Source organism: Grammomys surdaster, unplaced genomic scaffold (assembly GCF_004785775.1).
Source record: "Grammomys surdaster isolate TR1022 unplaced genomic scaffold, NIH_TR_1.0 472, whole genome shotgun sequence".
NCBI classification, from domain to species: domain Eukaryota; kingdom Metazoa; phylum Chordata; class Mammalia; order Rodentia; family Muridae; genus Grammomys; species Grammomys surdaster.
In genome coordinates this window covers 349,812-376,490 of record NW_021604891.1, presented here as the reverse complement: position 1 = coordinate 376,490, position 26,679 = coordinate 349,812, and the positions used below count along the sequence as shown (strand labels likewise).

General features: G+C 46.2%; 2 protein-coding genes and 1 non-coding gene across 3 annotated transcripts in view; 1 reads left to right on the top strand and 2 right to left on the bottom strand.

The window, feature by feature from the left end:
- Nucleotides 1-1,342: 1,342 nt before the first annotated feature.
- Nucleotides 1,343-6,354, top strand: Isl2 (ISL LIM homeobox 2). Its single transcript, XM_028781575.1, has 6 exons — nucleotides 1,343-1,527; nucleotides 2,298-2,487; nucleotides 2,594-2,856; nucleotides 4,259-4,542; nucleotides 5,117-5,284; nucleotides 5,599-6,354. The coding sequence occupies exons 1-6, from the start codon at nucleotides 1,470-1,472 to the stop codon at nucleotides 5,713-5,715; spliced, it is 1,080 nt and encodes a 359-aa protein (XP_028637408.1). The 5' UTR covers nucleotides 1,343-1,469; the 3' UTR covers nucleotides 5,716-6,354.
- Nucleotides 6,355-11,112: 4,758 nt separating this feature from the next.
- The window catches only part of Scaper (S-phase cyclin A associated protein in the ER), a 308,858-nt gene continuing 293,291 nt past the window's right edge, over nucleotides 11,113-26,679 (bottom strand). The window contains exons 29-31 of the mRNA XM_028781560.1: nucleotides 16,767-16,958; nucleotides 14,195-14,246; nucleotides 11,113-11,231 (exon numbers count right to left, since the gene is read on the bottom strand). Of these exons, the coding sequence (XP_028637393.1) occupies nucleotides 11,128-11,231; nucleotides 14,195-14,246; nucleotides 16,767-16,958 (348 nt within the window). The 3' untranslated portion in view covers nucleotides 11,113-11,127. The remainder of the gene's footprint in view (nucleotides 11,232-14,194; nucleotides 14,247-16,766; nucleotides 16,959-26,679) is intronic.
- LOC114632963 lies at nucleotides 16,307-16,412 on the bottom strand. Its single transcript, XR_003713156.1, has one exon. It is a non-coding gene; the product is annotated as a U6 spliceosomal RNA (small nuclear RNA).

Genomic DNA, 26,679 nt, shown 5'->3' with positions numbered 1-26,679 from the left:
TTCTAACCCCGACTTTCTGCAGAGCCTGTCCCGATGCTCAGCTCAGGACTGGAACCATTTCCCAGACCAACAGGCTCTTGGCAGTTGGACCGCCGCGCCGGAATTAGCTCTCAGGCCGAGAGGCCTGCGGGATCCGAGTCATTGGTAGAGACGCTTTATCCCAGAAGCCCACCCGCACCCCACCTAGAGAGACATCAAGTTCTTGGTGTCCTTTCAAAATGGGAGTGACGAGCTAACAGACCGTCGTTGGATAAACGCTGTTTGTACCTCATCGATTTGTCTTTCAACCCTTTGGAACAAAACTCATAGCGATTTTTGTTAAAAAACAAACAAACAAAAAAAACCCCAAAAAACCCGAGTTTTAGAACTCGCAGATTTTTCAAGGATTAAAAAGCCACCGAGTAGACGGTAAATGACCCCGCGCCCCACATTCGTTTCTGATTATTTGTGTTGTAATTGGTTTGTGTAATCCGTATTCAGAGAGTTCGTAAAAATCTTTACTCTGGAAGAGTAACACATCTCAGCAGTGTTCTTAGGATCTATGCAGCCGAGAGGAGAAAGGAGAGGGTGAGAGTCAGCATCAACTTAACCCAAAGAGCCGGGAAGAAAAAAGAGACGGGAGGAAAAGTGCCTAGGCCAGGGTGGGTGGGAAGACTGTGGCCCGCGAGTCTCTGGATTCCTTTCGGCTTACCCACCTGCAACATCGAGATTTCTACAGGCGGCGCGGGTGGGAAGTCCGCATAGTTTATCCAAACCCAGGTGGTCATTTCCTACCCGTTCTCCCTAACTTGGACCCCGCCGAACAAAGGCTCAGGCCCACAAGGGAGAAAGGTGACCGGCTGGACCAGTGATGGTCGCGACACAGCGGATCCTCTTTTCTCCCTCAGGTCTGTCGTCCCCAGGAGGAATTTTTAATTTAAAAATTTTAAAAGAAAAACACTTTTAAGGGAGAGAATACTCCCATCTATTCCCAGGAGTCTATTGCCCTGCTAGGATGCGACTGGGGCAACCGCCCTACAAGTCCGAAGGAAGCGCGGCGCTGCGGCAGAGCCGGCTGGGTGGAGATGCGGCTTCCAAGGGATTGCGGGACCCGGGGCTGCAGAGAGGATCCTGGAAGGTTTCGGGGGAGGGGGCTGCGCTCCATTGTTCACTCCGAGCCAATCAGAGCTTTCCCACTTCCTCCCAGCCAATCTCCCCGCGCCTCCGTCTCTACCCCAGCCCACCCTCCGGGTCCCCATCACCTCCCAAGCAAGCCCCAGGGCGGTGGGAGAGCTGGGTGACGCTACAGGTCCCGCCTCCAGCTCGGGCCCCGGGCGAGTGCGTGCTGACGTCATGCTGCGTGCGGGCCGGTGCGGAATCGTCCCTTCAACTCCGCGGGGCAGGAGTTAGTTAGCAAAGAGCAGAGGCTGGGCGCGCGACCCTGGTCCTTCTGCCCCCCGGCCGCACGCTTTGCTCACATCTCTCTCTGCATGGTGGATATTATTTTTCATTATCCTTTTCTGGGTGCTATGGGGGATCATTCCAAGAGTAAGTCTTTCTGTGTGTGTGGGTGTGTATGCGTGCTTGATATGCAACATTTCCAATGCAGAAGAATGTTTAGCGGATTCTACAAGTGGCTTCTATTTGACAAAATACTTGGGAGAACGAAAAACAAACAAACAAACAAGCAGTGCATTTCGCCTGTAACAGTATTTATTAGTTGGAATTCTACTATTTTATTTTATAATTAGACATTATTTCCCAAGTTGACTGGGATGATCCCAAGCTGTGAATTCTTTCTCTTCTGCTAGGACGACTAGGTCTGACTTAGGGAGATGGGTTTCTTTTCTGTCTTTCGAAGATAGAGAGGTTTCAGTCGCTTGATCTGAGGTGTTTAAGAACTGTCGAAGAAGCTCGGAGGGGCCAGGGCTGAATGCTGCGGTGTCGGTGTTGAAATAGGAGGGAGTCGCTGTGAGCGGGAGCGGGCGGAAATCCGGGCTTGGCCGACAGTGTGGACACGGAGGCGTCCGGGGCTCCCCGGTGTCACCGTGCTGTCGCCTGCCTCCCGTTAGTTCTGTCTCTAGCTGAACCGATGCTACACACCCGTGTTCAAAGACGGTGATAACGGAAATGTCAGGAGATTCTGTTGTTTTCGTTTCCTATTTTCTGGATCATTCGAAAGCTTATGGTTCCCTTGTGGTCTCACTTCTAAGAGCGGGAGAGCGAGGGAGGGTGGGTTGGGATGGGGCTGCAGCGGCCAAGGCCGGCCGGGGTCCGGCAGCCGGGCCTGATGCGGGACCCGCGCCCTTCCCTGCCAGAGAAGCCCGGGACGGCCATGTGCGTGGGCTGCGGGAGTCAGATCCACGACCAGTTTATCCTTCGGGTGTCGCCCGACCTCGAGTGGCACGCCGCCTGCCTCAAGTGCGCGGAGTGCAGCCAGTACCTGGACGAGACGTGCACGTGCTTCGTGAGAGACGGGAAAACCTACTGCAAGCGGGACTACGCCAGGTGAGCCGGCTGGACCCGGGGTTCGGCCCCCTTGGGCTGGAGGGACACGGCTGCGCGTCCTGGGCTCGGGTCCCTGCGCTGACGCCCGCCGCGCCCGGGCCCGCAGGCTGTTCGGCATCAAGTGTGCCCAGTGCCAGGTGGGCTTCAGCAGCAGTGACCTGGTGATGCGGGCGCGGGACAGCGTGTACCACATCGAGTGCTTCCGATGCTCCGTGTGCAGCCGCCAGCTGCTCCCTGGAGACGAGTTCTCGCTGCGGGAGCACGAGCTGCTCTGCCGAGCCGACCACGGCCTCCTGCTGGAGCGCGCTGCGGCCGGCAGCCCGCGCAGCCCCGGCCCGCTCTCCGGCGCCCGCGGCCTGCATCTGCCAGGTAAGCCGCTCTCCCGGTCCGCAGCGCTGCGCCGCCTCAGTACGACCGTGTAGCCGACCTCTGAGCTTCGGACAGGAAGCCGGTGTGAAAGGCCGCGTGCTCTGGGAACCCTGCTATGTGTCTGCGTGTGCCGGGGAAAATTGTATGTATGTGAGCGTGTGAGCCTCGGGGGTTGTGTTTCTCCGTGGCCTGGATCATGTAGGACACAGGCTAGAATCCAGAGAGTGGAGGACCTGGAATCCTAGGTGCTGCCTGTCTGGGATGTGTTTTAGAACTCCTGTGTTGATCAGGTCAGGGAGAAAAGGTATCCCACCGGGAACCTATGGAAGAAGGCAGACGGTGCAGAAGAGGGGCCTGTGTTCTTGTTTGATGTCTAGCTAGTATAAAGGTTCAGGGAGTTTATTGAATAAAATCCTCCTAGGATGATAGGTGTCCTGGCCAGGAGTTGTTCAGACTGGGAAATTCGTGTTGACAAGAAGCAGGTGGAGAGGGTGCCACAGGGACCCTAGTTCCAGGAAACCAAGGAGTCTGCTACCCAGACCGAACTAGACCGGCCCTCCTTGTGCTGGGCGGCACCAGGGACTCCTTCCTCTCTGTAACACTGTAGGAGGAAACTGGTCTGGATGGGCTATTTGTAAATGTTTACCCAGACCTAGAAATGCCTAGAGGGGACATTACTGTAAACAATGCAGCTAATATCCAGTGGGTGTGTAGACCAGGTTGGAATTAAACAGAATGGAGTTGGTGTTGAGTGGACCCAATCTGAGTTCGCCCAGGGACTCCCCTTTGTTTTGAAATGCAGGCTTGAGGCTGTTCGAGGTGGGTGTGAAAGGCAGCAGTTTGAGGGAACCGAGAGCGATGGAGAGAATCTCAGACCGAAGCCCCAAGGCAGGCAGCCAGGAAGGAGCCATTCTGTGCCCAGAAGACCTCTGCTGCCCCATGTCAGAATCTTCCCAGTCCCAGAGTGTTCCTAAGAGCGAGACCAGCCTAGCCGACCCCTTAGGAGCAGAGTCTCCCAGTATAGGAGTTGTGCTGTGACCTGGGTCCCTGTCCCTTTCTTCTCCCCGCCGGAGTCGCAGTTCGATTTCCACCTCTTCCTCTAAAACTCCACCTTCTTCCAGAGGGCTTTGCTTGTCTGGCTGGATGCAGTTGGGTTTTCCCAGGGTGCACTAGTACCACAACGACCTAGAGCAGAACTCCAGAATCCTACAGGACTCGGAGAGATCGCTGCAAGGCAATCGGGCTAGGGAGATAGGGACAGAACAAAAAGCATTCTCCCTCTGGGTAAGGGGAGCGGATGGAGAGGGAGATGAATAGCCAAACGAACGGAATATCAGGGAAACGAAATCTTGGGGAGAATGGCTGGCGGCCCATCCGACCTCCTGTCTCTCGGCCCCTGCAGACGCTGGGTCCGGACGACAGCCCTCACTGCGCACGCACGTGCACAAGCAGGCGGAGAAGACAACCCGGGTGCGGACTGTGCTCAACGAGAAGCAACTGCACACCCTGCGGACATGCTACGCCGCCAACCCGCGGCCCGACGCGCTCATGAAGGAGCAGCTGGTAGAGATGACCGGTTTGAGCCCGCGGGTCATCCGCGTGTGGTTTCAGAACAAGCGTTGCAAGGACAAGAAGAAGTCCATTCTCATGAAGCAGCTACAGCAGCAGCAACACAACGACAAGGCGGTGAGGTGCTGGTGGCGGCGGGAAGGCGGGTGGTAGCCGCCGCGGCTTTCCAAGGCCTTTCTGGGGAGAGCTAGGCTGAACTGGACTCCCCACGTACCTTGGCACCCGCACCTTAGGAGAAAGGCTGACCTTGGCGTTCAAGTTGCGGTAGTTGTTGGTGGTACCTTGTGCCAGTGACAGCCCAGAGTTGAGGGGCCCTCGGCTTAGAGACGACCCTCTTGTGTGGCTGGGACTGCGGGGTTGTACTTTTTCTTGGGAGTTGGGGGGTAGGGCTCGATCTGAGTTTTTGTTTGTTTGTTTTGTTTCGCATACCTGGCTAGGGAAGGGCATAGAAGGACTTCCGTTTCCCTGGCCTGGTATTTGACTCCTAGGAGTGAACGGGTGGCATGTGTGTGGGCCCTGGGGTGTCTCCACTGCGGAATGGGGATTCGTTGTGTGCAGTGGAGTGCGTCTCCTCCTCAAAACTGTTTAATTCCCAAATCGCTCTCCAGAACTTGGGGCTCTATGCTCAAAAGTGGTGCAAAAGCTGACCTAACTCTAATGTCTTGTGCTGTCTTGTCTCCTTGCCCCTCAGAGCCTCCAGGGACTGACTGGGACGCCTCTGGTGGCGGGCAGCCCCATCCGCCATGAGAACGCGGTGCAGGGCAGCGCAGTCGAGGTGCAGACGTACCAGCCGCCCTGGAAAGCACTCAGCGAGTTCGCACTCCAGAGCGACCTGGACCAACCCGCCTTTCAACAGCTGGTGAGGCCCTGTGCAAACTGTACAGTGGGAGTGGGGTGGAGGGGACTTCGTTCGCATAGGACCAGCGTCTTGGGTACAGATTTGGTAATGAAAAAGCCTTCTGGGCCCGCAACCTCGCTGCTGACACTAACCCGGTTTCAATGTGTCTCTCACCGGGTCCCAATCCCCCTGTGCGGGTGGACCTGGCATCCCTGTCTTCAGAGTTTACTCAGCTGACGGCTTGTCTGCAGGGGACACTCCGGGTCTCTGAGCAGGTGATCTAGGAGCGGCAGCTTGAGCGTGTGTTCACTTGTTTTTTCCCCTGGTCCTCCCAGGTCTCCTTCTCCGAGTCAGGCTCCCTAGGCAACTCCTCCGGTAGCGACGTGACCTCTCTGTCCTCGCAGCTCCCGGACACCCCCAACAGTATGGTACCTAGTCCGGTGGAGACGTGAGCGAGGACCCCTCCCTGCCAGCCCGCGGACCTCGCATGCTCCCTGCATGAGACTCACCCATGCTCAGGCCATTCCAGCTCCGAAAAATCTCCGGCCCTTGTAATTATTGTTATTTAAAGCGAGCGGGCAGAGGCACGCGACAGCAACGCGACGGCCAGAAGCGCGGGGACACAGCCTGCCCCGCGGAGACTGGAGACTCCTGCTCCAAGGACTTTTCTGTTTTTTTTCTCATAACTAGAACTTGGGACATTCTGGGTTAACTCCGCCCTCGCCTCGCCCTCGCTGCGTGGGGAACTGCCACTCTGTCTCTCTGCGCCCCACTCGCCCGGGAACCCATCTGGTGGGGTCCTACAGGGCCCTACTGGCGGGGATGCCTGCTCCAAACTCGCCTGAGCTGACCCGAGGCTTTGCTCTGGACCTGGCAGCGAGGACGGGACAATTCCAAGAAACAGACATAACCCCCAAAGCGCATGACTGCCGAACAGAGTAGAAACCAGACTGTCTTTTAAAAAGTGTTTTAAATTATCAGTCGACGGAGGACAGTGAGAACCTTTGCCGAACAAACGTAAGTTATTGTTATTTATTGTGAGGCGAATAGTGGGACGAATATTTTGATCTTAATAAAAAACAACCCGATGCCATGCCGCGCCTGTGTGCTGTTGGCGCCACGGGAGCCAGACGAACGCCACTTCGCGAGTGGGCCTCGTTTCAGCTTCACCGGCTCCACCCGCCCTCGTGCTGCGGCTCTATCGGCGCCCGACGGGCAGGCCAGACCCTGATTGGGCGCCGAGGGCGTGCCCGACGGAGATTGGGCGTCTACGGGGCGGGCCCGACACTTATTGGGTGCCGACGGGGCGGGGCAGGGCGGTTCCGGTGCAGTGTGAACTGCGAGGCGTTTCCGGAAGCCGGAGCGCTCCTTGCGGGAGGCGAGGATGCTTGGAGACTGGTGCCGGATTGTGGGGTGACTGGTTTAGGGAGCGAAGCCCACCCTGCGTCCCCGGGCTCTGCGGCGCTTCCTCCGTGTTGTCCCTAGAGTGGATGCGCGACGTGATCAATCTCGCTGCATTTATTAATTCCCCCGTCTAGACAGAGGAGAAGGCCGGGGCGGCTCCTTATCTGCGTTTGGCATCACCTGCAAGCGATACACTGAAGGAGCCACAACAAGCCCCCGCTAGGATCGCGGCTGCAGGAGAAAATAAGTCCACCCAGAACCAGTCTGGCGTGTCCTTGGTTTATTTTCTTTCCAGGCCCGAAATGGAGGGGGCGGGGGATGGCCCCTGGATATGTCGTGCCCAGGTCACTTGGTGTGACATTTCAAACCCCTGCGACTTGTTTTCTTGAAAACTGGCTTTAGTGATCGCAGGAAATAACCAAGAGATACAGAATCTGCAGCAGGCCCCCGGGCAAGCAGAGAGAAAAAAAAAAATCTCGGCAGGCTCAGGTTTTACCCTCTACAAATATTTAACCCTTTGGCAGTCTGGGACAGTTCTTTCCCAAAGCCAGCATTCTGCCCTCCCTTGGCTGGTTCAGAAAGCTGCCAGCTACCAGCCAAACCACCATCCTGCAACAATCTGACGTTTCTATTTTCTTGCTTCCACAGTTAAATGGCCAACAGGTCGTCCCCTCTATGTCCAGGTTTTGTTTTTTGCTTTTTTTTGAAGGGGTGTAGTGTTCTACTGGAGCGGGGGTGGGGGGGACAGTTACCACTCTAGCTTATCGGTAGCGACAAATGACAAAGGTGCCCAAAGCAGCAGTCTGGGCTAGAGGAGTAGAAACCCTCTGTTAGAAGCAGTTGTTTGGGCTGTCTAGCAGTTTCACACCCATCCACCCCACAGCCCCATTTAAGGATGGAACGGTTCCTGGCAATTAAAGAAAATGATAACAGGTTTGAACCATATTTATAGTTTACTTCCTGAAAGTCAAGGGGATGCTAGCACTTTAAAAAAGGGAACATTCTCTTTCTTGGGGATTTAGGAGATGGTCTGCAAATGTACATATACACACACATATATTTTCTGTGTATCTATATTATATACACACAGAGTTAATTAGGGCCAGGCTTACCTCTTAAAGCTGGTTCTTTGAGGCGTCATTCCCTTAACTTAGACCATTCCCTTCCAAGCAGAAATACAGATTTCTCTGTTTTGCATCTGGTTGGCTATTGGATAGGAAACGAAACTATAATAAATCTTACTTTTGGAAACGTGCCTATCAGAATATTGTTTTTTACTTTCTATTAAAAAGGAATGGGTCCTTAAGGAATTTCATTATTAGCTCTGAATTTTTGCTTTGGACAGGGTGCAGTATTTTACAAATATCTACCGGCCTAGTTACTATGACCTTTCGCCTCATTATTTATAGCTTAAGCCAACCAACAACCCATTTCCATTGGACACTTTGGTGTGCCTTTTATTACTTTGACGGAATTACCCAGGTAAACTGGTCGTGGTGCAGAGATATGTGAGTGATCACAAGCTCTTTCTCCCACTACCTACTCAGAGGAGTGTGTGGTGCTCTCGAGTTCCCAGGAGGAAAGGCTTGTAATGTCCTTGGCAAGGTATCAGGTCTACAGTCAGTTACATTAATAAATGTCAATTTTACTGGCTCCCAGGTCATCTTTAAACATCTTTTGTAATGAAGTAGGGATTTCCTAGTAAATTAAATTACCTGTGACAATTACAACTTTTGTACTTTACGCTAATGTTGAACAGGAGAGATCCAGATCTGTAGGAAAATCTTAGTTCAAGGAAAGGGGCGATGGGTGGAAAATGGAACTACTAACATGATTCCCTTCAGAGGACGATCTCCTCAGAAGACTTAACTAGTTATTTGCTTAGCTCTGTTGAATTGAGGCAGGAAAAGGATCCCAGAAACAGACAAATTTCTGGCCACACAAATTTAGTACACATTGTAAGGCTGTATAATTCTGGGAAATTCAGAGTCCTTGTGGCAGCATTCCCATTGAATTTTGATATTAGATGAGTGCGGGACAGAAATCAGTCTTTCAGTTTTGAATGCGGAGTAGGTTAAAGCTCAGTCTTGTCAGAGCTGGGAAGACCGGGTTTAAATGAACCATTGTTCTAAGACTGCCCTCCCCAAATACCAAATGCCAGACTCTGCCACTTTTGCCTAGGGGTGGGCTTACACTGCCCCGAAGTTAGCTGTGTACACCAAAAAAAAAAAAAAAAAAAAAAAGCTGAATAGAAGTCTGCCAGAGGGAGAAAACAATGGACGAGTAAGTTTTTGCAAAGAAATAAGTTCCCAGCGGAGCTGCGATAAAAGCAGGAAATTCGGAGTTTATTAAGCTGATGCATGGGCAGATTAGAGGCTTTTAACTGTGGGTCTGATTGATGTATAAGTAAACTTGCTTTAAAATGCTGAGATTCAGTGCTATAACGAGGATTGTGTGACCAATTACAGGCTAGCACCTTGTTGATGAAGTCTGGGCATGGAAAATACAGATAAATAGAGCTAGGTTGAGAGTAGTGCTGGGAGCAAGAAAGGGCACAAGGAAGTAGTACTCCACTCAGATCCAGATGTGGGGGCAGGAGCCTTTGTGCCTTCTGCCGCAATCCTCCCCAGCCAGGCAGCAAAGCTTGGTGGATCCAGCCTTTGGTCAAGGTCAGCACCTAGAGGGAGAGTGGCTCATCAATTGGACTCGGGTGGGCAAAAGTTCGCCTGTTGGGAAGCTGGATGTGTACATGAAGTGTGGGGCGGAAAGGGGGAAGATTGGGGACCTAGAGGACAATGACATCCACCAGAGCCGGTCCAGGAGCCAAGGAAAGATGCAGGTGTTTTTCACAGCTGCAAAGGGCTGAAGAACACAGAGGTTAAGGTTAGAGCCAGTTCTTGACCTAGGCCCCGTGGAAGCGAGTTCCTGATCCAAGGTCAAGATGCAGCGACTGCCAGAGTCTGGCGGGGGTGGAGCGGTAGGGAGGCGGGAGAGCAGCTGCGCCTGAAGACTCCCTAGGAAGCAGCGGTTCTGACGTGCCCTTGGGCTTTGGGAATAACTGGCTCTGAAGAGTTTAGGGGTAATTTTATTACCCCGGGTGCAAAATTGGGTTTGTTGCTGCTCCTGGGGTCCAAGCAGCTTTTCCACGTCGGGTTTGAATTCTGGGTTAGCAGTGCGCCACGGCCCCAGGTGGAAACCGCGGGCACTGCTGACTGTAGCGGGCACGTCCCACTGAAGGCAGCGGGACCCTTCGGTTACCTGTTTAATTGTGAATTCTGGAAGGTTAATCACGGTTGTCTCTATTATTTATGGGTTTTTTGGGCAAATTTCCTAGCAGATAAGAAGTATATTCCATCTCGAATCGTCTCGCAGGAAACATTATACTTGATGCCCCCACCCCCACCCAGCAAGGACCGCCCTCTACCCGCTCCCTCCAGTACCTGCAACTTTAGTTATCCCTCCCCCGCATTCCCCCCACCCCCAAGATGGGGTGTATAGGTCCAAGCAGGAGCACCCGCAGTGCTTAGCATGGCTTACATCAGACCTCTTTATTTTCTTTTGATTTGTAAAACAGTAAAAAACATTGAACATACAAAACACTGTAGCGCCATGAGGTTCAAAAAACAAGTGCTTGAATGTTAAGTAAGTTTGCTTTTCCGTAAGAAAGGCAAGATTTATTGTGTTGTTCAGCTTCCTGTGACAATCTTTAGGTTTTTGGGTCAGTTTTCCGCAGCTAGATCTTTGTTGGTAATTGCTACCAATGTCACTCGGGCTCCCCACTGGGTGGGTTAAGAGGGCCCCCTGTGGCCCAGCCCTGCGGGAGCTGCATGCACAGGAGGGCTTGTTATTCAGAGACATGGCCACCCTCACTGTTTCTTTTCCTCCGTGTTGTTTCAAGTAAACTATTTAAGAAAATACTTGATGCTCCTTCATTAAAAAAAAATGATTTTAGAGGCTAAATTTAGCTCAGCAACGCTAATAGTTCACCGTGCTATCCACCCTTGAAGTTCCCCACCAGTAGTTAGGCGCTGTAATTTCAAACAGTCCCAAGGCTTAATGAAAGTGTTAGTTACACAGGTCTTAACTCCAAGTTTTAGAGGAAAAACTTAGAAGAGGGTTTATAAATTCTTAACACTTTCTCAAATCTGTACTGCTTTAATGTGAAAAGTCAACACTGAAAATTGTGTTATTTCATTACAAGAATGAGATTTGTCTAATTTTACCCATATTACAATTGCAAGTTACACAGCATGAAAGTAAACAAATTCCAAAATATTGTGCATAAATGAAACAAACTCAATTTGCAAAATTAGGAAGGACAGTCCAGTATGTACAGTCTTTATAAACAAGGCAAAGAGGAGCCTATCTACAGCAGAGAGGATAAAGAGACCAGAGGTTCCCTGAGGAACAATGGCAAACACTAACAAAGGTACTCAAATACAGAATTAGCTAAAAAACATTTATTTTTTCTCTTTTTTCAAGAAAAATTGCCGGGCTTCTTCCCAGACCTGCTGAGGAAATCTGTTAGCCAGCTCCAGGTAGTCCCCGAGGTTCCCGAATTTTCCTGAGGGAGACAGAAAAGAGACTAAAGAGTAACTTCTGAAGGCTTAGAAATTAAACTTATTTTGATGTTAGAGTGCAAATGGAACCATACATTTCAAGTAAAGCACTGTAGTGTGTTATAAACATGTAGTTTAGCCACAATTCAGTCTGTGGTTCTACATATTCAGACATTAATCTATATATAAAATGTTATGAAATATTTATTTTGGGACTCCAGAATAAGAAAATAGGTACAATGAACACAACACGGTGACGGCTATGTATAGGTACATATGTGTGTGGATGGTGACTGTTTTATTATCTGACTGGTGCTGAGGACTGAGCCCAGTGCTCTGCACACAAGGACCAGCTCTGTCACTGAGCCACAAACTGGGCCTAAATGGTGACTTCTTTTTCCCAAAATAATCTACTTACTTTAAAACACGGACTTAGGCACCACTTTGAAGCTGTTCAAGTCTGGCATTCAGAGTTATACAGCAGAGCAGAACAGAGGTGACCTTAAACAGCTTTGCTGACCTCCCCCCACTCCAAAAAAAAAACAACAACCAACTTCGTGTAGTCATGGGGCAGTAGATATTAAAAGCTGAAATTCCTCTAAGTGGTAAGAACCTGGGAGCCCACAGCTACTTTCTAATCTAAAAGGTTACCTGGACAACAACCTAAAAATGATGGACACATTTTATTGAGAACTTAATCTAAATAAAAAGGGAACTCATGCAAAAGTTGTAAGCTGGACACTTGGTAAGAAGTCATTTTTTAAAGGTTTTTATTTATTTATTACATGTACGTACAGACACTTGGTAAGAAGTCATTTTTTAAAGGTTTTTATTTATTTATTACATGTACGTACACTGTAGCTGTCTTCACACACCCTGTAAGAGGGCATCAGATCTCATTGTGGATGGTTGTGAGCCACCATGTGGTTGCTGGGATTTGAACTCATGACCTCTGGAAGAGCAGTAAGTGCTCTTAACCACTGAGCCATCTCACCAGCCCAGAAGTCATTTTACAAAAAGAAAGAGTAGTATTTTTTCTGAGTCAGGTTTCATTGTGTAGCCCTGGCTGGCTTGTAAACTGCAGATATCCACCGGCCTCTGCCTATAGTATATTGGGATATGTATAGGCATATGCATATACATATATATGTGCACACACACACACACATACACACACAAACACAGGCAGGGGCATTGGATCTCCTAGAACTGGAGTTAAAAGGGGCTGTCAGCTGTGTGATGTGGGTGCTGAGAACTGAACTCTGGTCTTCAGCAAGAGCAGCAGGTGAGCGTACCTGCCGAGCCCCTCTTCAGCTCTCACCATTTCTCTGGAACTAAGTAAAGATGTTATGAGCAGGTCACTAACAGTGCTGAGAACAAAGCAAGCAGAGAGCAACTGTTCAATTGCTGGTTTATGTGTGAAGTCTGTGAGAGACAGAAGGAAGGCAAAGACAGTGCCTGCCCCCACCGCTGCCACCTCCCCATCCCGGAGAAAGACGGCTGAGACTCCTCTGGCTTTGCTCAACCAAGCAAAAGGAGGCAGCTTCATCTTTTGGGACTTGGCTTTCCACACACTTCAATGGTGACTCATCTTTTTTAGGGCAAAAGAAAAACGTCTACATAGTTATACTGGCAAAATACTGTTGTTTAATTAAAAAAAATACATTAGAATATTTGCAAAAGTATTTTCATAAGTTTAAAAATTAAACACTTGTTTTGTAAGAAATAGTAACAAACCGGACTAATTTCCCTCACATGTTCTAGTAGCTTAAAAAAAAAAGAAAAAGAAAAAGAAAAAGAAAAAGAAAAAAGACCCAGAGGCTGTGGCTGAGGGCAGACCTGAACTTGCACACCGAGTCTACCGGCAACAATGGTGCTGACTTGAATTTCTGAGAAGTCCCATAGCTTTCTGTTTACTTTTCTGAGTACCTGAGTCAATAAAGCCTCCCTTTTTTTTTTTTAAATGATACTGTAACAGTTTTGTTGTATTTTCTTCTGTGTACTTTGCAACACCTGCCTACTGTAGATTTTTTTTTTGTATGACAGCCAAATTGTCTCCAAGTAAAGGCTTCTTGATGGGTGCTATAAAGAATCTTATAGGTTAGGAGTGAGCCTAAGAACAACTACTATTATATATTTCATTTCATGAGATAGGTTCTCATGTAGCCTAGGTTGGCCTCAAACTCACTATACGGGTAAAGGTGACTTTGAAAGGGTTCTGTCTCTACCTGCCTGTGCTGGGATTACAGACGTATGACACTGTGTCTAGTTCTGAAGAACACTCATCACTATCAAACATACGAGGACTTGGGGAAAATCTAGAGTGGGACTCATTAATCAGAGATTCTGCCACAACCGTCAGAGACCAAACTGTACTTCTCAATTATAGCCTGGGTAGCAGGCTAGTTTAAGATATTTAAGATCCTAAAAATGAAGGTTAAAATTCTACATCTCTACCAGGAGAACACCTCAGCAGGAACAAAAAGAACAAATGCCCGAAGATTCTTTACTTCCAGAACTCTGCTAATGGGATGTTAATGCTTCTCAATGTAAAGTGTATTTTCAATTAAAATAGGTCAAGTGCTTGAATTTGGGGTCTAGCTATTGTCATGGCACTATTATTTCAACGTGGACAGAGAACCCATGTTAGGGATTGACGCACTTATGCTGATTTGCGTGGGCCAATGGTAATGTTATATGACTGGCTTCCCTGTTGACAGTAATTAGTCAGCATTTAATAGATCTTGTATTAGGTAAGGACACAAAGATAACCATCTGGTTTTCTTTATTTCTATAAGTCTCTGTAGATTGAAACAATATAGTTGATTTCTTTACTCCTTAAGTATTTGGTGTCTGAACCTCACATACTTGAGGTGACACAGGAATTCTCTAATTGTTCTGGAAAAAGGAATGCAAGGCCATTCACTTAGCTGACACACTCGTGGGATTTAGACTCAGTGGGACCCACCTTTGGGATGTGATGACTGGTTATCCACATGACCCGGAGTCTGTGCAAAGTCCTGTGTGAGAAGAGAAGTGAGTTGAGACTAATGTTCTGTTCAGAATTGCACAAGGTCCCCCTCATCACGTGTCATGGCCCCACCAATTATCTGGAGCACAGAGCAGCAGCGGAGAATGAGACTGTGCGGCCAGACTCTTGAAAGCTGAAACTCAGTCTCCTACGTGAGCACTGCCAGAGTACTGTCTACAACCACAACTGTAAGGGCCAGAGTACTGTCTACAGCCACCACTGTATACCCAAGACCTGAAACCTAAGCCAAATGTACTATTTTAAGCCAAGAAGAGATTTTTTTAAAAGTTTTTTTTGGGGGAGGGAGGTGTAGGAGGTTATGATTTTATAACTCTAAGCCAGGCTGGACTCAGATGAGCGATCCCCTTGCCTTATTCAGACGTGTGAGTGCTTGCATAGAGGTGTGTGCCTTTACTCTTGCAAGCATTTTACAAACTATGGATATAAGAGTCCTTATAATCCAGAACAGCCAGGACTGCTACACAGAGAAACCCTGTCTCAAAAAGCTAAACAAAAACAAAAAGAACAAAAAAAAGTGTTGTGCATCTAAACCTTACAGTCTGCTCACTTTACTTTTAGATGGAAATTGAAAAAATGTAATATATAAGGTATAAATCTTCGGAAACCAATGACAGGCTATAATCTCATTTTAACATTACTATCCAGTGATTATTGATAATCTATATATGGAACCATGACACATTTATAAGTTGAAACTGAAACTAATTTTCTTGAGCACAATTACATAGAAAAAAAAGATTCAACATCACTAGTATCATAATGCTACCCCAAATTAAAAACAAAGTTATTTCTGTACCACTTAGCAAAACTGTATTAAATATGGTTTATTTGGAATAGTTGTGATATTATCCCCAAATGGTATGTATGTACATACATACATACATACATACATACATACATACATACATACATTTGGATCTCATTCATAGTGTTTTTTGAGACAGTCTCACTACACAGTTGAGGATGGCTTCATTGTGTCATCCTCCTGTCTCAACCTCCTGAGTTCTTATATTTTTAAAGTATTTTTTAAGGAACTATTGTGGCACACATGGAACCGTGTCTCAGTTAAGGCCTCTCCAGTTAAGGTCTAAAAAGCTTCCCTCAATCCCTGGCCTTGGCCTTTCTCCGTAGCATTTACCTCCAGGCTGTTGTGCTACTTGGTCTTTTTGTTGTTTCATGTTTCCAGGGTCTACAGCAGAGCCCAACACTGAGTGAGTGATTTGAACAGAAAAGATCACATCTGAAAATGTCTACTGTGAATTCTTACTTAATGACAGAGTCTCTGAGACCAGATGAAGAGCCCTGTGCTGAAGTGACAGCTTTAAAGTGTTAGAGTTTATTAAGATTTTAATTTAATCATGAGCCAGTTTGAAATCACGCTTACAAATCTGAATACATAACTTGAATGCATTTTCAGAAAATAGGTCCCAGATTCAAATGTAACAACTAAACTGGAAAGAAAATATTTCTACATCTCATTGACCGAGCTGTGCTATTAACTGATCGTTGATAGAGATCGACAAGTATTGATGTGATAAAGCCGGCCCGCCCGGAAGTCCTCGGCTCTCCTCTGTGGCTCCCAGGCAGCTGCACATACTCACACTCTGACAGAGCTATCTGAGCACTAGCCAGCACAGCGACAACACACACAACTCTGCTTCCTGTTTCACTGTTAGGAAGAACAGGAAGTATGTGCAGCAGGGAGCAATTTTAAGAGTGGAACATTTGAAAAAAAAAGAGACATTTCATAAAATAATCCACAAAGATATGAAAAACCCTAGTTTGGAGCTGTCACCTTGATTTCACTCTGCCAGCCCAGTGAGCTAATGTACAGCCAGTGTCAGTGCTTCCTACGGCACTGATTCTGACTTCAATCTTACAGAATTTTGTTGGATTAAATACAAGTTTGTACTTCAAACTTTTAGATTGAAAAAAACCAAAACAAACAGGTTTTATCTCCCCCTTGTACACATATGCAAATAATATTTATTTATTATTTTCAACTTATACATGTTCAAGTTTTATTACAAAAATATGGAACGCTTCATGAATTTGAAAAAAAAATCATCCTTGTGCAGGGGCCATGCTAATCTTCTCTGTATCGTTCCAATTTTAGTATTAAGCACATCATACTTATTTTTAAAATGTTCAAATAAACTCAAATTTTTATCTTTCTTCACCAATTATTCTCTGTAGCAAGACTAAAAAGCAGACACATGTGCCAGTCACAGCCTTAAAAGAGCCTGGTGTCCTGTTAAATAGTTTTTTCTAGGTACACGTTTTCATTTTATCAATGGCAAACAAGCTCTTTGCTTGAAATCCTCCGGGCAGAAGCATTCGGCAATCCACCCTGCTTCTAGTAATGTGACCTCAGGCTTAGAACTGTTTTGCAACACAGACACAGGTGGAGGGAGAATGAAGCTCCCTCGAATTTACTTCTCGGTCTCACAACTTTCCCATAAAACAGGAGAAACAAGGCTGAAGGTACCTGGATGAATGTGGCCAGTAAAACACAGCTCATCTCTTGCTCCAGAATGAGCTTGTTCTGATGGTTGTTGTGACATGAAGCGATAAGAGAAGGGAACAGCACTTTGATGAGCCTTGGGTCACTGAAATACTGGAAAGGCAGCTGGCAGAGCTTCTGCAGCACCGTTGGGTGGCGGCCGGACTGTACAATTACCTACAAGAGAGAAAGAGATAGTCGACTGCCAAAACCCTGGCCTGCCCCATAGTCAGCTGTTGTTGGTCTGAACCAGGGACCATGCTGAAGGAGGTAAAGAAAGAGAAAGGCACTTGATTCCTTACCAGAGCTTAATGTAAGTGATATTTGAAAAGAGTCAAACTTTTAGAAACCTCATTTCTCAATTAAAAAAAAATTCCAAAGATTTTGTGGTCATTTAATAATCACAATCCACAACGAAGGGCACAACTTCCACGGAGAGAGCTGTCGCCTAGGGAACAGATTTAGGACTCGCAGTTTGAACGGAGCACACTCAGGTCCTCAAAGCAGTCTCCTGTTCCTAAGAAAGTAAGACAGTGTCTGTAGTGGCCCTGCCCACTGCAGTCTCTGCCTAACTTAGCTCACTGCAGACACTGCGTGCAGCTAGATGTGTTCCTTATGTAGACAAGTCCTAGGAAGAGAAGGGGGCTGACTGTAGGGGATGGAATGGTTTCAGCGAGTGCAGGCTCTAAAAGATCCTTCCTCCAATCCCTACTCCTTATCTTGGCTTCCATCAGTGCCACTGAGTCTAAAAGGAGAACTGTTTAGATAAACGAGACTGTTGTCTTGCAGCAGTCTGGGTTTACAACTGTGTACACTTTAATAGGGCAATGCAATTAGTGGGCTGGCAGGGAAGCTCTCCTAATTCACTCCCTAGGCTGAAATGATAAACTAAGAAATGCCAAAATCAGATCTGTTTCAAGTAACTTTGATTAGACAATTCTAATATGAAAGAGCAGGGTGAGCCAAAGCCCACTCTGTAGTATGGGAGGAAACCCGAGAACATTAGGGACACTGGAAAAGCTGAAGGTCAGGACTGTAAATTGTACTGGGGGTGGGGTGGGGGGAGAACACAACGTTACAGGTACATACCCAGACAGGATGGCGTTCAAATTGAAACCAGAAGGACAGAGTGAAACAGCAGAGGCAGGAGAAACATAAATTACTGGGATTTACAAGTTTTCAAAGTACTTTTAACAATATTTTAAGAACACATTCTCAGATGATAATGCAGTGTGCTTTAAGAACAAAATCAACAAAGTAATAGTTCACATATTTTTGTTCAATAGCTAAAATGACATCAAAAACTTTTGGAGAATGTTGATAGGGACCTGTTAATACCTTTAAATCCAAAAGGAATTTTAAAGACTTGCATTGTGACAATTCTGCACATGGCTGTGCAATGCCATTTCTGATACCAACTGAGAAAACTGTGCTCCACTACCTACCTTATTGATAAAGCTTCCACTTACATTTTTATTATAGTTATTATCTATGTAGTTTGTATCATAGCCAAACGGTTACCACTTTTGAATTTATAACAATGCCATTAATTGGAACTCTCCCCCCACTTCTTCAGGCAAAAATTAAGAACTAGGGTTTTTTTCTTTGAAACTTCATTGTTAAAATGCCATTATTGGATGACAATTCAGTAATTCAAAAGGTATTAAAAGGGGCCAGTTTGGCTGGCACAGACACAATATCAACTCAAAGACACCAGCTCCTGGTCCTGGAAAATTAGCAGAGTGTGAGAACATGGGTTATACTCACTGCATTCAGCCTCCTGAAGCAGTGTCCCCTGGGGTCTTGCTATCCCAAGGAATAGCACTGATTACCTATTACCTGCGTATAGAGTGAGTTTATACATCTCATCAGCAGTGCAGTAAGGTAACCCTGCTGGAAGCCACTACTTTTAGGTCTTTGGACTGGAGAAGATGCAAATGGGCAAAGGACAGTTTGGTTACCTTGTATTAAAGAGTTGTAGCCATAAGACTGCCTACTGCAGAACCCGAGGTTGTTATCTGTAAGGAATCTGTAAGAGCTGGTGAGACCCTGACCTACTCACACTTGGCTGTAATCAGTGGGACACTTCGGATGTTGTAGGAAGTAGGGCTGGGAGGTTCAGAACGTATACCGGGACCCGGTGGGAATTCAGGCGGGCTTGTGGTAGAGAGTGACGTAGTGAACATGAACAGTCAGCTGGACGGGGCGAGTGCTTCCCTTAGGGTTAGGGGAGCAAGTCTGGGGAACACACATATTCTGACTTTGATGCTCAGGGCTTCAAGCACTAGGAGAGCTGCCTGTGGGGTTTGTGAAAGATGCCAGGTTGAAGGCAGGCCTTGGTTCTATTTCATTTCCCCACTCATTTCCAGGGCTTGGGTGATCAAATACCGTTCTGAACTGCTTTGCAAATTTCCAAAAGCAGTAGGAAGTTTGTAGAATCATCATGGAACACAAGAGTCTTCCTGGATGTGCACAGTTAATCAGCTGACACTTACACTACAGAGTTTCCGCCTACCTTCCTGATGGAGTTGTAACCACTGGACTGTTGTTACCTTGACCCCAAGTCCTAAGGTGAGTACTGGTCAGGATACCTGGCCCACCTTCCAGGATACACTGGTTAACTGGATTCCCAGAGTCTCCTTCTAGAGCACTGCAGCAGAGGGATGGGACTGCCCTGGCTGTGTGGTTCTACGGTGGCTGAAGTCTGCAGCGGGAGACAGGAAGTCAGGAGCAGGTGTGACCTCAGTAAACAACCTCTTTCTAAAACATTGTCCGCTTTCAGATGCTGAGTCGGGCTCCAGGACCAGTAGGAGGAGTCTGGTGAGGTGAGTAGTGGATAAAAGGTGTTTGTAATCAACCCTGACAACCTGAGTTTGATCCCTGGAACCCAGATGGGAAGGAGACGTGGCAGAAAGAAAGAATCAACTTCTGTAAGTTGTCCTGGGACTGTCACATAAGCACTATTGGCGCATAAGCACTGTGGTGTACTCACATGTGCACACAGAAGTGCACGCACACAAATACATACATAAATGTAGCAGATTAAGAGAGAAGGAAAGTGACCTTGGCCATAGGTACAATTATGAAATAAGTGTTTGCCAGGTGTGATGGTGCATGCCTTTAATCCCAGCATTCAGGAGACAGAGGCAGGCGGGTCTCTGTGAGTTCAAGGACAGCCTGATCTACATAGTGAATTCCAGAACAGCCAAGATTACATAGAGAGACATTGTTTAAAAAAAAAAAAAAGTTCTAATCAAAGAACAGGTGATCTGGGAGTCTACCTTTATTCACTGACCAGTTTCGTAGCCTTTGGCAAACTGTTCAATTGCTTTGTGTTTGAAAGTAGACAGTGTTTTTAAAAGTATTTTCTTTGAAGTCTCTCTTTCACATACAAATCAAATAGCTCAGGTTCACAAAGTAAACCAACAGCAGTATTATGATACACCCCAAGAAAGAGGGAAGAATGGCAAAGAATACTGGAGTTTTAAACATATTCTTTCTCACTGAAAGATTTCTACATTTTAAATTTGAGAAAAATAATAGGAAAACGATTTGACTATATTAGAAAGGCTTTGCAGCCATCCTTCGATCTTGCTCCGGGGAAGACCATAGCAACACAGCTCCTCTGGTCTCTCAGGGAGAGGCCAGGGGCATAATTCTGTCCCTGTTGTCCTGCTGACCACAGGGTTTTCTTTAGTGTTCTTGATGAGGGAATCACAGACGGCAGACAATAGTCCCATGATGACTAACTACTTTTTTGTTACTAGTAATCATTCTGCAAGTTGTAGCTTTAGAAAAAGGAACCAATTCTGGAAATGTGTAGGGAGGATCTAGATGCCAGAGAACAAGGACTCCAGGTAAGAGGATGGGGTGGTGGTGGTGTCCAGGATACACAAGTGAGTTTGGTAGTTCTTTAATTTGCTTTGGATCCTGGCCACCCACTAGGCTTCTGGCACTAACCAGAGAGTGCTACCTCGAGCCGTCATCTGCAGTATGTGTCCCATGCCAAGTGACATGCTAATGCCATAGGGATAGAAGAGAATCAGGAGTCCTTCTCCTCACAGACGGTGAAAATGCAGTGTGTTGGGTAAGGTTGGTCTGACATTAGTTCTTGTGGCAGATGATACCAGGAATCTGGTACTGTGGGAGGAGACAGTGTTCCTTGCCCACATTCTCTTGAAGCTGCACTGACAGGGTGGATTGTATGTGGAAGACTGGATGAGGTGCAGGCACTTGGAAATTATAGGTGAAGGAAATTTTTGGTGGAGGAAAGAAACTCACAGATTTAGTATCATTTTGTTTTTGCTGACAAAGCAAAATACTACAGCCTGGAGTAACATAAGTGATACACACTTTTTCCCTACAATTCAGGAGCTACAAGTCTGAGGTCAGGGTATCAGCATGGTCAGGCTTTCTTGAGGATCTTCTTTCTGGCTGCCTAGTTGTGTGGTTTTCCTTGGCTTAGTGCATACGGACAGAGTGATACTTCTATTATTCTTGTAATAAATCCAGTGATCCAATGTTCTCACAATGATCCTCCATTGGAAAGGCTACCATTGCTTTCTAGGTGCTACAGAGGTAAACAGCTTTCTCTGGGCTGTTATAGGCACCATGCAGTCTCAAGAGTGTTGGCAATAGATAGCTGTGGGCTTTAGGCCTGGCTCTGTCATGATCAACATAACCACACAGGTAATTTAAGTTCAGAGTCTTTTTCATAAAAGAGGTGGATAGAAGTTTCCGAGGTTTAAATGCAGACCTAATGTGTCCATGCCCACAAAGCATAGACAGTATTAGTTAGGAATACTGGTTATCTTACCAGTTTTCTGCTCTGCATTTTCTGTTAGACCTGGAACAGAGCTCACACCCAGCCTAACAATTGCTTTCCAGCATCCCTCCCCCAGTTCCTTAGAGCAGAAGGTCTGGTAGAGGCAGGCTTCACTCATCAGCAGGCTTAATGTCACCTGAGAAGCCATTACTGAGGCTGCTCCCTGGCCTGGCCTGTGCAGAACAGAGCCTATGCAAACAGTGTTTGGGGTGCCAGCCAGGATCTTGTGGTGGCGAAATAGGAAATGCATTCTGACAGTTTTGAAAAGAAAATCTGTGCATAAGCATGGTCCAAGAAACACAGGTAAGTAGTACAAAGCAACAGAGGCTTAGAGTTCTCTCGTTCTTTCTCTCTCTCTCCCTCCCTCTCTCCCTCCCTCTCTTCCTCCTTCCTTCCCTGCCTCCCTCCCTGTGTCTGTCTGTCTGCCTGCTCCCTGTCTGTTTACATGAGCTTGAGGCCACTGTGTTGGACTTGTTATTATGGAAACTATTATTGGCTCACAATTCATATCTAGGATGAGCTCCCCTTGCCATACTTAAGGAAATCCTTAAATATTGGAAAACATCCCAAGTAGTATAGCTGACAAAAGTTAGTTCAGCCAGGTGCAGTGGTGCACACCTGTGTCTCCAGCACTTGGGAGATTATGGTCAGAGGATTAGAAGTTCAAGGCCAGCCTGAGCTGAGAAGTATCAAAACTTCCCATATCCCTCACTCACCACCCCAGCAACAAACAGCAAAGTGACTGGTTTTTGTGATACTCTGAGCCACATTGTCTAGAAGGACAGCCACCAGAACTGAGATTTTCAAGGTCCCGAGCACCAACTAGGGAATTCTGGTTTGCCTACATGGAGAGTTATGGAAAGGCCTCCCTTTTATGGACTGGGTGACACTGGTATCTTATGAGGGATGAAGGAGGTCAAGGTCGTCTAGGGCACTGTACTACCAGAACCACAGCGACCTCTAGCTGGGCTGAGACAGTACTCAGGAGCTGAGCCCCTCTAGCTATGGCATCTGAGGTCAGCTCCAAGGTGGCAGACAGGGACCACTGCTGTTATAAAGACGGATTCAAGCTTCAGGATGTCCAAGAGATGTAGTCTAAGTCCCCAGCCAGGCTGGGCTGGAGCTGGGCCTGGAAAACTCTTTAAACTCCAAATGTTGACTTGTTCTAGCCTCTCAGGCCCATCCAGGGCCACTGTACTCACAAGGCTGCCCATTCCTGGGAGACGAACTCTTGTTACCAGTTCTGAGCTTGCTCCCATGACTGGTCATCAGCCAGCAGTGTCTTTAGTGACAATGCCAGCCCAGATAAAGATGAGTGTGACCCATGGCCATTCTAAACAGGCTAAACCAACCAACATACAGAGGTCAAACTAACACGAAAGGCCTTTCTCCTAAAAACCACACGCTTTTCTTGGCTCAGTATCACATGACCCGTTCTTGGTTACGTGTTGGGCTGTGTCAAGAGTGTGTTTCAAGTGATCAGATTTATTAATGTGGACAAGAGGAACGGCTGAGAGTGGAGCCGGACTTCTAGGAGTGAACAGTTGGAACACGTGACTCCCAAATGAGTAGTGTCTTGCTGTGGCTGAGTACCCAGCCTCCCTCCGGAGCAGGCCTGTAGGGTTCCAATACCTACAAACCTTGCCTATTTCATTCTTTCTCATTTATCTATATCTATATGAATGACATAACAATACACTGATTGTTATTTTATGTGTATGGGTGTTTTGCCTCTATGTGTGTTCATGTGTAGCTGGTGCTAGCAGAAGCCAAAAAAACTGTTAAATCCCCAGGGACTAGAGTGATAGGCACTGAACCTGGGTCCTGTGAAAGAATAGCTAGTGTTCTCAATTGCTGGGTACCTCTCCTATGCTGTGATTTGCATTTTAAATGTGCAGCTGCTATGCCTTGGAGATTCTCCCCTCCCCCATGGGGAGTCTTTTTAATTATTGGATATTTTATTTATTTACAATACAAATGTCATCCCATTTCCCCTCCCTAGAACCCCCTATCCCATCCCCCTCCTCCTTTTTGCTTTTATACCATTTTAATTACATGTATGTATTAAGGTCAGTTCTAGGTTGAGGGTCTAGCAATACAATCGATGCAAATAGTCAAGGAACAAGCAAGACAATAAACACAAATAGTCAAAGAACAAGCAAGGCATTAAACCCAATTATGTGAACACTCCCATGAACATTGTTTCTAAGGGCTTATCAGGATGGTCAAAGTATCTGAGCCTACTTCCCTGTCCTAGCCCAAGGTCATTTTCATGTCTGAAGCCTACTTCCTTGTTCTAGCCAAAAATTTAGGTTCCTGTCTGAAATTACTTCTTTGTTCTAGCCTAAGATTTAGGCTCCTGCCTGAGATTGCTTCTTTGTTCTAGCCTAATGCCTTGGAGATTCTTGCTCCTTAGTTTTCCATCCTGTAGCACTGTTAATTCCCCAGCAATCAGCAAGGCTCGCACTCTGTTGGAAGTCTCTGTGACAACCCCAGGGGCTTACCTCTTAGTGAATGATTAACAACTTTCAGGTTTTTATTCACTTTTAGAGATATTCTTGTGAACTTGATGGGAACATACTTTTTCCAATCCATACATCTTTAGTGTATCTTTCTCCCAATGTTGTCTCTTTTTATATTTTACTCTGGTAAAATCAGTTTGTGGAGGTGTTGTTGGCCTGGGGCCAGGCGAGCAATCTACCCACAGCCCTCCTACCATAGTTTTCATGTTTCAGGCTGACACATGGAATTCTTAATTGGCAAATTGGTGATGAATTATCCATATAAATGAGAAGTCACAATCCTCTGCCAGCGTGTGGTCTGCTTGGGGACTTTCAACTTTTGAGTACAAAACTTGTGATTTAGAACAGCAACTGTTCTCTTTCTAGACAATGCTCACTTTTCAAGTCTAATCTTTGGTCTTAATTTTTAAAAATACTATCATAGAAAATATGTCTAAAATATTAACACTTGGTATGCCTCTGGTATAGCTTTGTTAAAAATCTGAATAGGAGGAGGAAGAGGAGGAGGAGAAGGAAGAAGAGAAAGAGGAGAAAGAGGAGGAAGAAGAGGAAAGAGACAGAAAGTCAAATAGGAGCAGGGAAAAGTTTCATCTGCAGACTTCACACCTGTGTGACATCTGTCCCACTCACTCTGAGATCTCCAGAGAGTGGAGAGTCACATAAACATGGAAAGCAGCCTGATCTCCTCTCCCTTTGGAGAACCCCCTTTCTCCAACTGTGACACCTGGGCTGCAGCCAGAGCAAAGAAGGAAGGAATAATGCAAGCAGGCCTCTGTGTAGAGAGATAAGGGCATCACCAGGCATTTACTGAGCATCTATGCTGCTCAGCACTGGGGTAAGGGACTGACCAAGTCAGAGAACTCTATTCCTACAGAGCAGACCATCTTCCTTCATGATTCAGGCCAGTTAGTCCAGGAAGTTCTGCACACTCCAGCGGAGGGTAGCAGTTCACACTTCAGAAGCCAATCTAAGAGAATAGGAGTTCTGGTCTCTAGCAGCTCAGCATCAGCAAGTTTGACAAGAGTGCTGTAGAAAAGTAGGTAAAACTGACAACAGGAAGAAGCAACGGAGACACAAATAAAAGAAGGATTAAAATAATTTAAAAAAAAAATTCAGAAAGTTGTCAGGAACCATTTGATGTAGGAGAAAAAATATGTCTCTCTTTCCAGTTTGGTCTTGGGAGCATGACTATATTATGGTAAAGTATCTTATTAATTATAAGCAATTATCTTCATTTACTATACATACCTTTAAAAATTACTTCTACATACATGATGATCCTCATATACCTGACATTGTAGAAGGAACTAATTTCTTTCTTTTTTTTTTTTCAATTTTTTTTTTGTTTGTTTTTTGAGACAGGGTTTCTCTGTAATAGCTCCGGCTGTCCTGGAACTCACTCTGTAGACCAGGCTGGCCTCGAACTCAGGAATCCACCTGCCTCTGCCTCCCAAGTGCTGGGATTAAAGGTGTGCGCCACCACTGCCCAGCTAGGAACTAATTTCTTAAGGCAGCAAAAATATATACTAAATCAATATGACACAAGAAAGCAGGAAATTAAAATATTTCTTTAAATGTGACTATAAGTAGTTAATGTCAAACACATATTATGTTTTAAGGGTAATCTGATCACCCACACACTTGACTTTTTTGGGGAGAATAGTACATTCCCCGACCATATCAAAATGACAACAGTGAGCAGCAAACAGCCGGAGTGTTGTATGGCTGCTTTTCACTTTCTTGTACACACACTGGCTATGATCTACAGGTGCTACAGTAACATCTACAGCTCCAGGGAATTCATCCACAAAAACAAAACCAAGAAAACAACCAGAAACAGAACAGAACCCATAAAATTCAGATTTATTTATCTCTACAGAGGGATTCTGAACTCACTACTTACTTAGGAGTGGTCACAGAAAGCTCTGGATTTTGTTTTATTCGTGGAAATTTGTTGTTGTTTGTTTTGTTTTTCTCCAAGAAGAACCTATGGCAAGTTCCTAAATATTTGCCATCACCTGAGCCCCAGCTCTTTATCTGTCACTGATTATAAGAAAAAATTACCAGGACTGGAGAGATGGCTCAGTGCTTAAAAGCATTGGTTGCTTTTGCTAAAGGACCCAGGTTCAATTCCCAGCACCCATATGTCAGCTCATAGCCATCTGTAGCTTCAGTCCAAGGGGATCTAATCTAACACTCTTTTCTGGCCTCTGTGGGCACTGCATGCACATGGTGCATAGACATACATGCAAGCAAAATACTCATACACATCAAAGTACTCATACACATGAAAGTACTCATACACATAAAAATATTCACACACATACTCATACACATAAAAATATTCATACACATAAAAATATTCATACACATAAAATATTCATACACATAAAATACTCATACACATCAAAGTACTCATACTCATGAAAGTACTCATACACATAAAAATATTCACACACATAAAATACTCATACACATAAAAATACTCACACACATAAAAATACTCATACACATAAAAATATTCATACACATAAAAATATTCATACACATA